We start from the raw sequence: 13981 nt of genomic DNA on the forward strand, positions 1-13981 counted from the left end.
TTCAACATCAAGCTATCAGTAAACAGTTTACTCTACATTAACAGAGAAGGAGGCAAAAAGCACCATGGACTCATAATTTCGTCAAGCTTTGCGTCACTAATCACTAAGTTTTCCGAATCGTAAACAGTCAAGGTCCAACTAGAAATGGAAGCCTCAATGGCAAACCAATGTTGTTGTCCATAGTTCTGGCACCAATATACATCCTCAACACCTCCCCAAGATGCCAGAAACTACTGCTCGATGCCGGTCAACATGGACATAATGTCAGAATCCCAAGTATACTTTGTTTTGTCGGCTGTTTTCTTGTACTGATCATATTGGGCATGTATCAATTGTGAGAAATAATTGCTCATCACAACTGCATTCTATCGATATATATTGGGAAAATACTTGCGACGCATACGAAGCATGTGTTCTGCCGCATCAATATGCTACAAAGAGAGTACAATAAAAAAAAGTTAGCAAAGACCATCATAAATTGCTGCTGTCAAGCTCCATCGAGCTCACATCGAACTACTATCGAGCTCATATCGAACTACTATCGAGCTTCATCGAGCTCATATCGAGCTAATCTCAAACAGTAAACAGCAACCCTATTTTAACATACCTATCGAACTATTATCGAGCTCCATCGAGCTCACTTCAAGTTAATCTCAACAGTAAACAACAACCCTATTTTAACATACATATCGAACTATTATCGAGCTAATCTCAACAGTAAACAACAACCCTATTTTAACATACTTATCGAACTATTATCGAGCTCCATCGAGCTCACATCGAGCTAATCTCAACAGTAAACAAAAGCCTTATTTTAACATCCATATCAAACTATTATCGAGCTAATCTCAATTGTAAACAACAACCCTATTTTAACTTCCCTATCGAACTCCTATCGAGCTCCATCGAGCTCACATCAAGCTAATCTCAAACGGTAAACAACAACCCTATTTTAACATCCTTATCAAACTCCTATCGAGCTCCATCGATCCTGGAAACTCCCATCAAGCTCCTATCGATCTTATATCGAGCTATCATCAAGCTCATATCGAGTCAGTAAAAATAGAACATGTATAAATGGCTTACCCCATCATTGAGCCACGACTAGGGTGTCTTCCACGTCAGAAACCACGCTGGACTGTGATTCCCAGTCTTTACATCCCTCAGGGTCTTGTTGGGCATGTCTCCAAGCAGCCACTTGCACATTATCCTATATTGTTTGGGATCTGGCTTCTTGAGAGGGTCCAGCACCTGTGTAGCCTCCTCTGCTAGTGCAGCTGCATCAGTGTGAGGTCTTTTCCTCGTGGGATCGGTGTAGTCCTCAAACCAATCTGGCTTGCGTCTTTGGCGTCTAGTCCTCTGAAACTAAACCCCATCAACATCCTCATGGTTGACAATAACTACTCCCGGAGTCCCAGCATCAGGTGTCACAATGATGGTAGGAGGTGTGGTTGGATCATCAACATAGTCTAGAGGAATATCCAATGACTCTGAGTCTGAATCTTCAATGGAGCCCTTCGGTTTCTCCTTAATAAATGTCAGGATCTGACTGACTACGTCCAAGATCACTGACTGGTTCTTCAGGAGGGTCTCCTGTTGACCCTCGACTCTGTCCAACCGTTCAATCAAGTCGGCGAGCTCAGGGGCTGAGGCTGAGGCTGGTGTTGGGGTTGGTGTTGGGGATGACGCTGAGGCTGGGGCTGATGTTGGGGCGAAGGCTGAGGCTGGGGCAACAGGAGGGGTGAGACTTGCAACCTCCTCCCCCGGGGAAGCATCATCAAATATCTTGGCTGCCTGAGAAACTATCTCTGTGATTTTCTCAAAAGTCGCATCCTCCTCCTCATCAGCCTCCGAGGGATCCTGGCCAAGCCCAGGATAAAGAGGAAGATCTTCCTCTGTCAAAGACAAATAATAGTCTTTTTTTGCTGGTCGAGGCTTCAACATCAGAAGGACAATCAACTGCAAACAACATAAAACATTTGGTTAACTCAAATAATGATAAAAGATAAGCATATAGATAAAAAAAAATATAACTTACATTCTTCTTCAATAACATTGGTGAGATGACGAACTTGGTGAAATCCTTGTTCCTCCAATGCGACTAACTAAGCATCCTCGGGACCATGTTTCCCGAGCTCACAACAAGCTCCGTCGCAAGCTGCTGGATAGCCTCATATGCCTAGTACTGTAAGGCTGGGGCATAACCATACATATTGTACCTGGACTCTTGCTGTACCTTGGCATCCTTCTTGGCACCATAGTTGGCCTTTTGCTTCACCATGTCCTTCTTACAAGACTGCAATAGCCTCCTATAAGAGTACTTCCCACATGGATAGCTAAAGAAGTACTCTACGTCCTCAACAATTTTCAGAATATCTTGCCAAATGTGCAACTTGCCCTCAATGGCATTCAGAACCCCCTCAACAAACAAACATAGACCAAGCTTGTACACATCTTCCACAACCGTACAAGTCTTGAAAGCATGGTCCACCTGTGAGAGCTTTACTTTCTCAGCATCGTTGAAATACTCCTTTATCAACCGATCGCTGTGATTACACCCTTCCAACTCTTCTGGTGACGAGAAGGTACTGAAATTCAACCCCGTCACCAGGGCAAACTCTCCCATGCCGAATCTACAAGACTTCGACCCCAAGAAAAAATGCACCTCATCTTCGTTGTTGTTGGCAATTTTCCTCAGCAATAGTTGATGCACCAAGACTCCGGAGAAATTAAACTCCTAAGCCAAAAAGAACTGCTTGAAAGGGGATTCCTTAGCCCTTTCAAGCAGCCCGAGCTCCACAAACCTAGTCTTAATGTGATTTAAAGTACGACTACCCCGATATGTCACTCGACCAGGAAAGTGATCACTGAATGGAACAAGCAACTTAGGCATCTGCAAGAATAAATGAATAGATTTTGGTAAGAAAACAGAATGTTAAACATAATCAGGAAAAAATTCAAAAAAAATCATCAAAAAACTGAAATAAGATGTCATCGAGCTCTATCAAGCTATAATCGAGCTGAAACATACACTGTCGAGCCTATCGTGCTAAGCAAAATCTGTCTACATAAATAACAATCAAGCCTATTATCGAACCATTATCGAACCTATCGAGCCATGTTTATTAATACCACAGATCCATCGAGCCTACTATTGAACCCTTATCGAACCTATCGAGCCCTTTTAACCTAGTACCATAGATCCATCAAGCTCTTATCGATCCACCATCGAACCATTCAAACTACCTTATCGAGCCTACTATCGAACCATAATCGAGCCTATCGAGCTAGTTTCATATATTACCCATGGGAAACATCAAGCTTCTATCGAACCTTATCGAACCTATCGAGCCCTTTTAACCTAATACCACAGATCCATCGAGCTCTTATTGATCCACCATTAAACCATTCAAACTACCCTATCGAGCCTACTATCAAACGATAATCGAGCCTACTATCAAACCATAATCGAGTCTATCGAGCTAGTTTCATATATTACCATGGATAACATTGAGCTTCTATCGAACCTTCATCGAACCTATCGAGCTACTAGTTCAAACCCAGAAAAAACCACAGAAAAACCCAGACCAAAGAACTACCATACCCATTCCACACCACCAGATTCAAAGGGATCAAAATAAAAAAAAATAATCATGAGGGTTCAAGAATATACCTTAATGAGAAATGGGTTCGACGACGTGGGTTTCGAGCTTTGTTGTCGCCGTTGGCTTGACAGGTTCGACAGGCCGAATTCGGAGAAAAGAAAGAAAGAGCCTGAGATCGACGGTGATGGTTATTGCAGAGGGTTTCCTTCAGTTTTTGGGGTTTCCTTCGCATTGGGTTTGGGTTTCGAGGATTGAGAGACAGAGAGAGTGAGAGAGTTTGTGTGGGAAAAAATTTGAGTGGAAAAAAATGAGAGGGGTATTTTTGGTACTTGGTGAAAGTTTAGCACCAATTTAAAAAATTCATTGGTGTTGGTATTATTTAGTAATTATACCCACTATTATGCATAAATAGTGAAATTTCCCTTTGAAAATATATCCATCCATTGAAAATTTATAAAGCATTTAATATTTGGGATCCCAAAATATGATTAAAGTTGACTAAATGACAAAACTAGGTTTAATACAAACATCTCTCGAAAATACCCCTGGCTGTGGCAGCCAGGTAGGCCAAACATGTATGCGTCGCGCACACTCTCCGGACTCATGGTTGGTCGACATTCCCTTTGCCCTTACCTGCACCATAGAGCACCAGTGAGCCGAAGCCCAGCAAGAAAACTCCACACAATGAGATGACATATGCATATCTAACATTCGGCATACAATTAAACTGCCAATGGGCTAAACACATACGGCCATGCCGTCCCAGGCGCTTTACCAAGCCTTGGGTTCGCAGTCTACACCGTGAGGATATCCTAGGTATCCTTTAGGTTCTCACCTTGGAAACTCGCACTCCGCGTGCTTAACGCTGCTCCCAGTCCCTTGCCATACTCGGCCTTCGCCGTTCCAGGCCCTCGCCGTTCTAGGCCTTCGCCATTCCCGGCTCTTGTCGTTCATTCACATATATACACACATAGCATAATTAAACACGTATAAACATATTCAATGGGGCTACGCCCTGCAACACAATCATATAGGGTCGTGCTCTGCAGCATAAACTATAGGGCCTCGCCCTGCTCTACGGGTACAACAGTTTTCTTACCTGCGTCCCGATCTTTCCAGGCACCGATGTCCCAAGCACAGTCCCCTAGTCTGAGCCTCGCTGAAACGTAGTCATAACGTATCAAAAACATCCATCCATCAAATTATAATCCATTAAATAACTTTGGGTCATAATTCTAGTCTCCGGGACTTTGAATTTTATCAATCCGGGTGATAAAGTCAATTTCGAGCCTTAACTTTTGGATTCCCGAGCCTAAAACCTCCTTGAAGCCCAAAAACACACTAAGTGTCGTGGACCCATGAACCCATGCCGCGACCCGCCTCAACCAGAGACCCGAAACCCAAAAACAGGGCTTGCGTGTCGTGGCCCAAGCCAAGGTGTGTCGCGGCCCGCCCTTCTTCCTGACCACCAAAATGTTCTAGAGGGCCGCGACTCAGCAAGAACAATGTCGCGGCCCAACCCTTCGATCCCAGAAAAATCCTCCATTTTCTCCACCAAATCCAAGCCAATTTACCCCAAAATCAACCCAACGTTTCAAGTCAATCATCACAGAAGTTCTACTATAATCTCAGCAGCAAAACCTAACAAGAATTAACCCCAAACCTCATCTAAAAATCAAGAATGATTCTCCACCTAGCTCACATGCATAACTGTGAAACACCAGCAGAAAACTCAACATAATTCAGTTAATAAAGTGCTAAACTCCTCACCTCAACTGATAGCTTTGCCCTTGAACTAATCCTTAATCACAGCCAGCTTCAATCCCTCAAGAACTAAGCTTGCCAATTCTTTAACTCATCAAAATCTTCAAACTCAAGAGAGAGAAGTGAGAGAATCGAAGGAGAGAAAGAGAGAGATATGTTTGGGTCGGTTCCTTAGTTTCTGAGTGCTTCCTTGGTTTTGTTTTACTTGACTTAAGTCTCTAAGGTTACCTCAAAGGCTCGGGGTACCAAAAACGTCCTCGAGGGAAAAATGGTAAATTTCCCCGATATTCCCTCCTAAACACTCTAACTTCAAATATATCTCCAAATATTTATTTTTATAACCCGATAACCCAATAAAATGTCTAATACTCGAAATACCCATTGACTCGTCTCGAGTCAGATATACAACTCCGTTGTGACTTTCTAGCTAAATCGCTCCTTAGGACTGTCTCGGATCGTGCAACACATATATATCACAAATATATCACAATTATCACATTTATGCTCTCAATGAGCTAAAAATTACTAATATGCCCCTTATAACCAAATGGGATACACATGCATATTTAATTCACATAAACATGCATTTCTAATCACATACTCATCAAATTCACATATTAACTTAATAAACCACTTATTGCCCTCCAGGCTCGCTAATCAAGGCCCTAAGCCTTATTAGCAAATTTGGGACGCTACATTCAATCTTTAGAGATACAATTCTGTATAGTCGTGATTCTCTCACTCTGGATGAGGTTTATGCTGCTTTATTTTCAAAGGAGAAGATGAAGTAGATTGTGAATGGTTCTGATGATCAAGTAAAATGCCTTACTGTTCGTGGATGAACTCAAGTGAGAAATTTTAGTAGTGATACTAGAGGGAGATCAAATTATAGTAAAGGAGAAATTTCTTGCAACTATTGCAAGAAAAAGGGATATATCAAAATTGTTTGTTATAAGTTGCAGAATAAAAACAAGAGAGCAGCTGCGCTGAAGGGAAATAGACCTGAAATTTCTGGCCAAGCTGATGTTGTAGAAGATAATTATAGTGATGGAGAGTTGCTTGTTATTTCTAATAGGAATCCTAGCAAGGATTAGATTCTTGATTCTGGTTGCACGTTTCATATGTGTCCTAATAAGTTGTGTCTAAAGGAATTGTGTTGATGTGTAATAATTCATCTTGCAAGATTGCTGGTATTGGTTCAGTCATAATTAAGATGTTTGATGAAGTTTTCAGAACTCTTGGTGATGTGAGGCACGTTCTTGATCTAAAAAGAAATCTTATTTCTTTGAGTACTCTTGATGCAAAAGGGTAGGAGTATACTGGTGAAGGTGGAATTTTGAAAGTTATCTAAGGTGCCCTTATTGTGATGAAAGGACACAAGAAGGCAGTTGATTTGTATGAATTGCAAGGTTCTACTGTTATAGGTGATGCAGTTGTTACTACTTCTTTGTCAGACATTGATGTTACTAGACTTTGGCATATGCGTCTTGGGCAGATGAGTGAGACTGACATGGCTGAGTTGAGTACAAAATGACTACTAACTGGTGAGAGTATTAGTCATTTGCAGTTTTGTGAGCACTGTGTTTTTGGGAAGTAGAAGAGAGTCAGATTCTCTAAGGGTGTTCACAACACTAAAGAAATTCTTGATTATGTTCACTCTGATTTATGGGGCCAGTCTACAATACTTTCTAGAGTAGGTATTAGTTATATGACGACTATTATTGATGATTTCTCTTGAAAAGTTTGGGTATTTTTCTTGAAGCATAAGAGTGATGCATTGGCTACTTTCAAGCAGTGGAAGACCATGATTGAGAAGCAGACTAGAAGGCAAGTAAAATGTCTTTGCACATGTAATGGTTTGGAGTTTTGTTCTGGTGAGTTTAATACTCTTTGCAAGACAGAGGGTATTATGAGACATCTTATAGTCCCTCGTACACTGCAACAAAATGGTGTCACAGAGCGAATGAATAGGACTTTGATGAAGAAGGTGTGATACATGCTCTCTAATGCTAGTCTACCAAAGTCTTTTTGGGTTGAATCGCTTTTGCAACATGTTTTCTTATTAATCACTCTCCTTCGACTGCTATTGACAAAAAGACTCCGCAAGAGGTATGGTTTGGCACTCCCGATGATTACTCTTATTTAAGAAATTTTGGATGTTTAGCTTATACACATGTTAATAATGGAAAACTAGAACCTTGATCTCAGAAATGTGTCTTTCTTGAGTTCAAAGATGGTGTTAATGGGTATAAGTATTGGTTCCCAAAATCTAGTAAGGTTATAGTTAGCAAAGATGTTATTTTTGATGGAAATGTTATGCTTAATGATTTACCTTCTAATGATTTGTGTGATAAAGAACAACATAGTTCTAGCTTGCAGGAGGAATTACAGTTTGATTCAGAAACCGTTTCAGGAAGTTCTTCTCAGTCCCGTCCCAAGGTACAAAGTGATGATACGTCTCCACCAATTCAAGCACAACCACAACATTCTATAGCAATAGACAGAGCTAGAAGCATTATTAAGCCTCCACAGAGATATGCTGAGGTAGATTTGGTGGCTTATGCTTTAAATGTGGCAGATAATATTGATTCCATTGAAGAACCTTTTAGTTATTTTGAGGCAATTAGTTGTAAAGATACCGACAGTTGAATTAGAGATATGCATGAAGAGATGGAATCACTTCAAAAGGATGACACGTGGAATTTAGTGCATTTACCTAAGGGTAAGAAAGCTATTTGTTGTAAATGGGATTTTAAAAGAAAAGAAGGCACACTGGGAGTTGAAGAGCCCAAGTATAAGGCAATGCTAGTTGCTAAATGATACAATCAGATTCCAGGTGTTGATTACAGTTATATTTTTTTCTCCTATTGTAAAGCATAGTTCAATTCGCGCCTTACTTGGTATAGTGACACTGCATGACTTTGAGCTTGAGCTGATGGATGTGAAGACTGCTTTTTTGCATTGAAAGCTTAAAGATGATATTTACATGCAGCTGCCCAAGAGCTTTACTATTTCAGGAAAAAAATATTATGTGTGTTTTCTAAAAGATTCTCTTTATGGCCTAAAACAATCACCGAAACAGTGGTACAAGAGGTTTGACTCATTAAAGACTAGTCATGACTTAGAAGAAGTAGTTATGATAGTTGTGTTTATTTCAAGAAGGGTGAAGATGGGTCTTTTGTGTATTTTCTCTTGTCGTGGATGATATGTTGATAGTAGCCAAGAGAACTGAAGAGATTAGGAAGGTCAATATACTACTTTCTAAGGAGTTTGAGATGAAAGATTTAGGAGCTGCAAAGAAGATACTTGGTATTGAGATTTAGAGAGATAGAAAGGCAGGTAAATTGTATTTGAGTCAGAGATGATACATTGAGAAAGTTCTTAAGAGGTTTAATATGCAAAATTTCAAACCTGTCAGTACTTCATTAACAGCTCATTTCAAACTTTCATATGCTCTTTCACCTCCATCAGATGAAGATGTTGATTATATGTTTAGAGTTTCATATTCTAGTGCAGTGAGATCTTTGATGTATGTTATGGTTTGTTCACACCCAGATTTATCATATGCAACTAGTGTTGTCAATAGATTCATTGTCAATTATGGCAAGGAATGGAAAGCAGTTCAATGGATTATGAGATACTTATATGGATCTATTGATGTTTATTTGCACTTTGGAAGTACTAGAGATGGAGTTTTGGGATATGTTGATTCTAAATATGCTGGAGACCTTGATAAAAGAAGATCTCTTACAGGCTATGTTTTCATTGTTGGTGGTTGTGCTATTAGTTGGAAAGCTACTCTTCAGCCTACAATAGCACTGTCCACTACTAAAGCATAGTATACGACAATTACAAAAGCTTGTAGGGAAGCAATTTGGTTGAAATATTTTTTCAATGAGCTCAATAATAACTTGAAGATGCCCACAGTCTTTAGTGATAGTCAGAGTGTTATTTATCTTACAAAATATAAGATGTTTCATGAGAAGACGAAACATATTGATGTGTGCTTTCATTTTGTGCGTGATATCATTAATCGTTGGGATTTACTTGTGAGCAAGATCAACACCCATGATAATCTTGCTGATATAATTACCAAGTCTTTACCTGTTACCAAGTTTGAGCACTATTTCAACTTGGTTGGTGTTTATAGAGTTAGCCGTTTGGGGCTTTGTGGAAGAGGAAGATTTTGTGTATGTTGAAATCAGCTCTTATTACGAGTATTAGAATTTGAGTAATGGTGAAATTTATTATGTTTGTGACCTAAATTCTAAAGGCACAGCAAAAAAAAAAAATACAGATAAATACTCTCTGAGTTGTATTCCTGAAACACTCTTATATCATTATTTGACATAATGAATTTCTCTCATTTGCTTGTGATTTTTTCTTTTAGGAGTTTCCACGTAAATTTGTGTGATCTTTATTTTTTTTATTCATTGTAATTACAATTTGAACAAACTCTTAGAGGAATTCCAAAGAGAGTGAATTGTTAGGTATTGCGGTTGGTAGATAAGGTGGTGATGGTTTTAGAATAGGCAATATTGCCGAACATAGGCATCCTTGCTTTCGTATTTTTGTTTTTAAGAAAAAATTCTAATATTATGGATTACTTAAGCCACAACTAGAAGGGGACACGTCAACACCACTATTAAGAATGATAGTTGCATTTTATGTAAATAAAATGTAAAGAAGTAATTATAACTGATTGGCTCAATATAGTAATTATTATTACTGATTGATAGAATTATTAAGAATGATAATAATTATTACTGATTGGATGCAAAGTATTTTCCCTCAATATATGGGACTTGATATAATTGTCAGACTAAGCCGTTAATTAAAGAACGAAACTAGAGGATTGCAAAAAGAGCACAGAATCACAGTAATAAGTCTAATCAAAATAAAAAATATTTGATTCAGTCAGTAAGATTAATCTTATAGTATCAGAAAAATAGTTTTTTCCTTCCACCCATCTATCATGAATTTGATTTTTCTTTTCCCAATACCACTATATTTTATCAGGAACCAAAATAATGCAATCAATGAGGCTAATATGGTAATTTCCTTGCTCATGACCATTGACATTCCTATAACATTTTGACCCTGACAAAGCGTTGCTTCATTTCTCTCTCTCTAAACGTTAGAGAAAACAAAGTTTACTTTACTTTAGTAACAAAGGTACGCAACAATTTTTTATTTTCATGATTAGAGTTTACTGTCTCTAAGAGTGTTACTTTCTTGATAGGTTTTGCTATATTTTCTTTCTGGGTGTTTGGTTGTCCAGAAAGTGGAAACAACAACATTAATATATATATATAATGAAATGGGTTTCGTATTTATGCATTTTGCTTCTGTTTTTGAGTATTTTTTAGTTCATTTTTTGTGATTGAAGATTCTCTTTTGGGAGTTGGGTTTAGGCTATTTTTTATTTATTTAATTTTCTCTGTATCTAGTCATTGATATTGGCTTTCTTTCTTCTCATGCCAAGTATTTTATTTCTCCATATATCTGATATTATTGGTTCTGTATACACTAAATGTGTAAAATCTTGATATTAAGAACTTTTGAGAGTGAGCGACAATAATAAAACCTATATAAACCAAATAACAAAATAGGGTTTGGCGTTCTGAAGCAAAACTATGAAAATGAAAAAAAAAATACTGTTAATTTGTGTAAAATCTTTTGTACTGCTCTAGCTCTGGTATAAAAGGAAATGAGTTTTGTGTTTTATACGTTTTATTTTGTTTTTAAGTATCCTTAGTTTATTCTTGTGATTCTGCTAGATAAAGATTCTCCCCGCTGGCTTGGGTTTAAGCTGTTTAATATTTTCTCTGTATCCAAATATGTAAGCAGTTTTTTTCTTCTAAAATGCCACGTACGTTAGCAGATATTTGGAGTGTTCTGCAATATTTGTTTGCATTTATATGTTTGTATATATATATATATGTTGTTTATCCAGCAATCTTTATATATATATATATTATATCACACTGTTTGGTTTTGTATTTACTAATTGTGTATAAACTCATACTTTTAAATACTTTTGTGGAGTGAGCGACTAAAACAAATAATATACATCCTTTCATTTATGAGTATAGTATGAATTTTATGAAGTGAGAAGATGCTGTTAATTTGTATAAAATGTTTTATACTGTCTTTGGTCTCTATAAAAAGCTCATTCAACTTATACAAGATTTTGCATGTATGCATATATATATATATATATATATATAAATACTATATTCTCTCTCTAATATGTATCTCAATTTTCAGATCACCATGTCTCGGTATAAAGCAAATTATGAAGGTTAGCTTTGTTTGAATTGGCCTAAATAACATGTGTATACAACTATATATATATACAATATACGCATGTATCTACATGAAGAATATTGTTGTATAAATTGCATAAGATTTACTACTTGAAAATAGGGGCAATATATATATTATGGAGGAGCAATATTTGATGTGTTTGTTTAACTTATAGTTAATGTGTTTGTTATTTAATAATAATTAGAAAAGGAAGAGGTGGAGCAAGTTGTTGCAGAAGAAAACGCAGAGTTGATGATGCAGATTATTGATGAAGTCCAAAATGAACAGAGGGTGAGCTTACAATACTAATAATCAATAACCTCTCTCTTTCATCTTTTCCAACAAAGGTCACTATGGAACAATTGATAGATTTACTGCTTTTTTTTAACACACTTGACAGACATACTCGAAAAATTTTATGCCTTGCCGAAAATTTTGAGATTTTGTTCTGTTTTTGGAGAGATCTCCTCATATGTTTTGTTTGGTTTTATATACTTGAGTTTATATTTTCAATTAATATGTGCAATTAAAAAAAAAACTTAAGTACGTGAAGTCAAACACAAAGAAAACTAATTTAGTACAAAGAACATAGAAAGAATAGTCCCTAAACTGACAAAATCTAAATCCAATATATAAAGGTCATTTTACAAAAAAAATAAAAAAAAATAAAATAGTATTTCCTTGAGTAACATTAGAACAAGAACTACTCACTCCATTTTGACTGTGTTTGTTACCTACTTTTATCTTTGTTTGGTTTTAATTTTATGTACTTAAGTTTGAATTTAATATACTTTATTCTGCTTTATCTTTGTTTTGTTTTATGTACTTGAGTTTGGATTTAATATACTTTGGGTTGGTTTTCAGTCAATTCAAGTCTGAGTAAGTAAAACCAAACGCAAAATACATTACATCTAAACTTAACTAGAAAAAAAAAACCAAGATCAAAGTAGACAAGATAAAATCCAAAGCCTTTATGCAGGTAATTTCAGAAAACTTAAAAGAATATGGTTATTTTGCAACATTAAGAAAAGAAACTATTTTCACCAATTAATCATCCTTTAATTTATCAGAATATAAATTGATGTAACATTATGTGTTTTCTTTGAGAGGAAATGAAGGCCATTTTGAGGAGATTGGAGTTGGTGAACAGTCAAGTCAAAAGCTTGAAAATGACTGTGGAGAAGGAGGAGAATGAGTATATTGCAACCATGAATGATTTGAAACTCAAGACGAAGCAGAGAAAGAATAATTTGGATGTTAACAAATCAGAGCTGAAGTTATTGGAGTTGAGATACTCCAGCTTTTGCAACCAAAGGATGGATGAACTGAAGCGCTTCAAGAATGAAGCTTCCCATCTGAGAACTTGGTTTGCTGAGATAGTTGAGAAACATAGGCTTATCAAACAACTTAAGCCAGCCTTCATACCACAAAATCACTACTTTTGAATTGAGAAACCACACATTTTTGTTGTTTCTCATAACTATTAACTGAACACTTTTGAGGGAGAAAGAAAGCTGTTAGACTTTAACTTTGGAACTGTTGTAGAGTTTTCTACTGTAATACTTCACTTGGTATGGTGTTATTTTCTATGTTCCGTATGCTTTAAGTTGTAGATCATTTCTGCTACTAATATTTATAATCGTTACAAAATCTATATGATTAAGTTTTATTAATTTAAGAATTTTTTTTTATTGTATTAGCTATATGCAAATTATAAATGTTTTTTGAATCAACTTCTTTGAATTAATGTTTTTACGGAATTCTTAGTTTTAGAGTTGGTTTTTTTTAATGAATTTTTCAATACTACTTTTAAAAACAATTTGCGATTGTATGATAAATTGGAAAATATAAACTTTGACTTTAATCAAATTGAAAATTTTATAAAAAAATATGAGGAAATTATATTTTATATGAGATTTTTAACAGAGTGTGTAAAAATATGGTTTTTTAAAAAAAAAAAAAAAAAAATTAATGTATGGTTTTTTTTTTAAGAATTTTCACTTTTATGGGTTTATTTTCCCATATTTTTGTGTAAAAGTTGGTTCATGCTATAGTTTTACTCTTAATCAAATTTGGAAGAGTATGTTTGTAATTTGATTATTATTTTGTTAGGTTATTTGTTTTTTTATATTGTTTTTATATTACTAATTTTAAATTAAATTTTTCGTTGGTTGTTTTGTAAATTTTTTTTGTAATATGAATTGTTTTTAAAATTATTATTTATTTATTATAAACATGTTTTTTTTAAGATTATACGTTTTTTTTTCAAATTTTGGGTAGAGTAACCAGTTACTTGATTTATT

General features: G+C 36.1%; 1 protein-coding gene across 2 annotated transcripts; it reads left to right on the top strand.

Annotated features, from left to right (window-relative positions):
• The first annotated feature begins 10426 nt into the window (after positions 1–10426).
• LOC133798730 (uncharacterized) lies at positions 10427–13351 on the top strand. Of its 2 annotated transcripts, none has more exons than XM_062237185.1 (4): positions 10427–10544; positions 11640–11673; positions 11884–11969; positions 12797–13351. In XM_062237185.1, the coding sequence occupies exons 2-4, from the start codon at positions 11646–11648 to the stop codon at positions 13121–13123; spliced, it is 441 nt and encodes a 146-aa protein (XP_062093169.1). In that variant the 5' UTR covers positions 10427–10544; positions 11640–11645; the 3' UTR covers positions 13124–13351. The 2 variants fall into 2 exon arrangements, with proteins under 2 accessions (XP_062093169.1, XP_062093170.1); XM_062237186.1 differs by lacking the exon at positions 10427–10544 and adding an exon at positions 10574–11211.
• Positions 13352–13981: the final 630 nt, after the last annotated feature.

Source organism: Humulus lupulus, chromosome 8 (genome assembly GCF_963169125.1).
Source record: "Humulus lupulus chromosome 8, drHumLupu1.1, whole genome shotgun sequence".
Classification (NCBI taxonomy): Eukaryota; Viridiplantae; Streptophyta; class Magnoliopsida; order Rosales; family Cannabaceae; genus Humulus; species Humulus lupulus.

What these genes read in the sequence shown, in the direction of transcription:
- LOC133798730 (XM_062237185.1), top strand. Translation starts at nt 11,646, where the DNA reads ATGTCTCGGTATAAAGCAAATTATGAAG. An exon ending in GTATAAAGCAAATTATGAAG is followed by an intron (nt 11,674 to 11,883) that starts GTTAGCTTTGTT and finishes AATAATAATTAG; the next exon opens with AAAAGGAAGAGGTGGAGCAA. An exon ending in AAGTCCAAAATGAACAGAGG is followed by an intron (nt 11,970 to 12,796) that starts GTGAGCTTACAA and finishes GAGGAAATGAAG; the next exon opens with GCCATTTTGAGGAGATTGGA.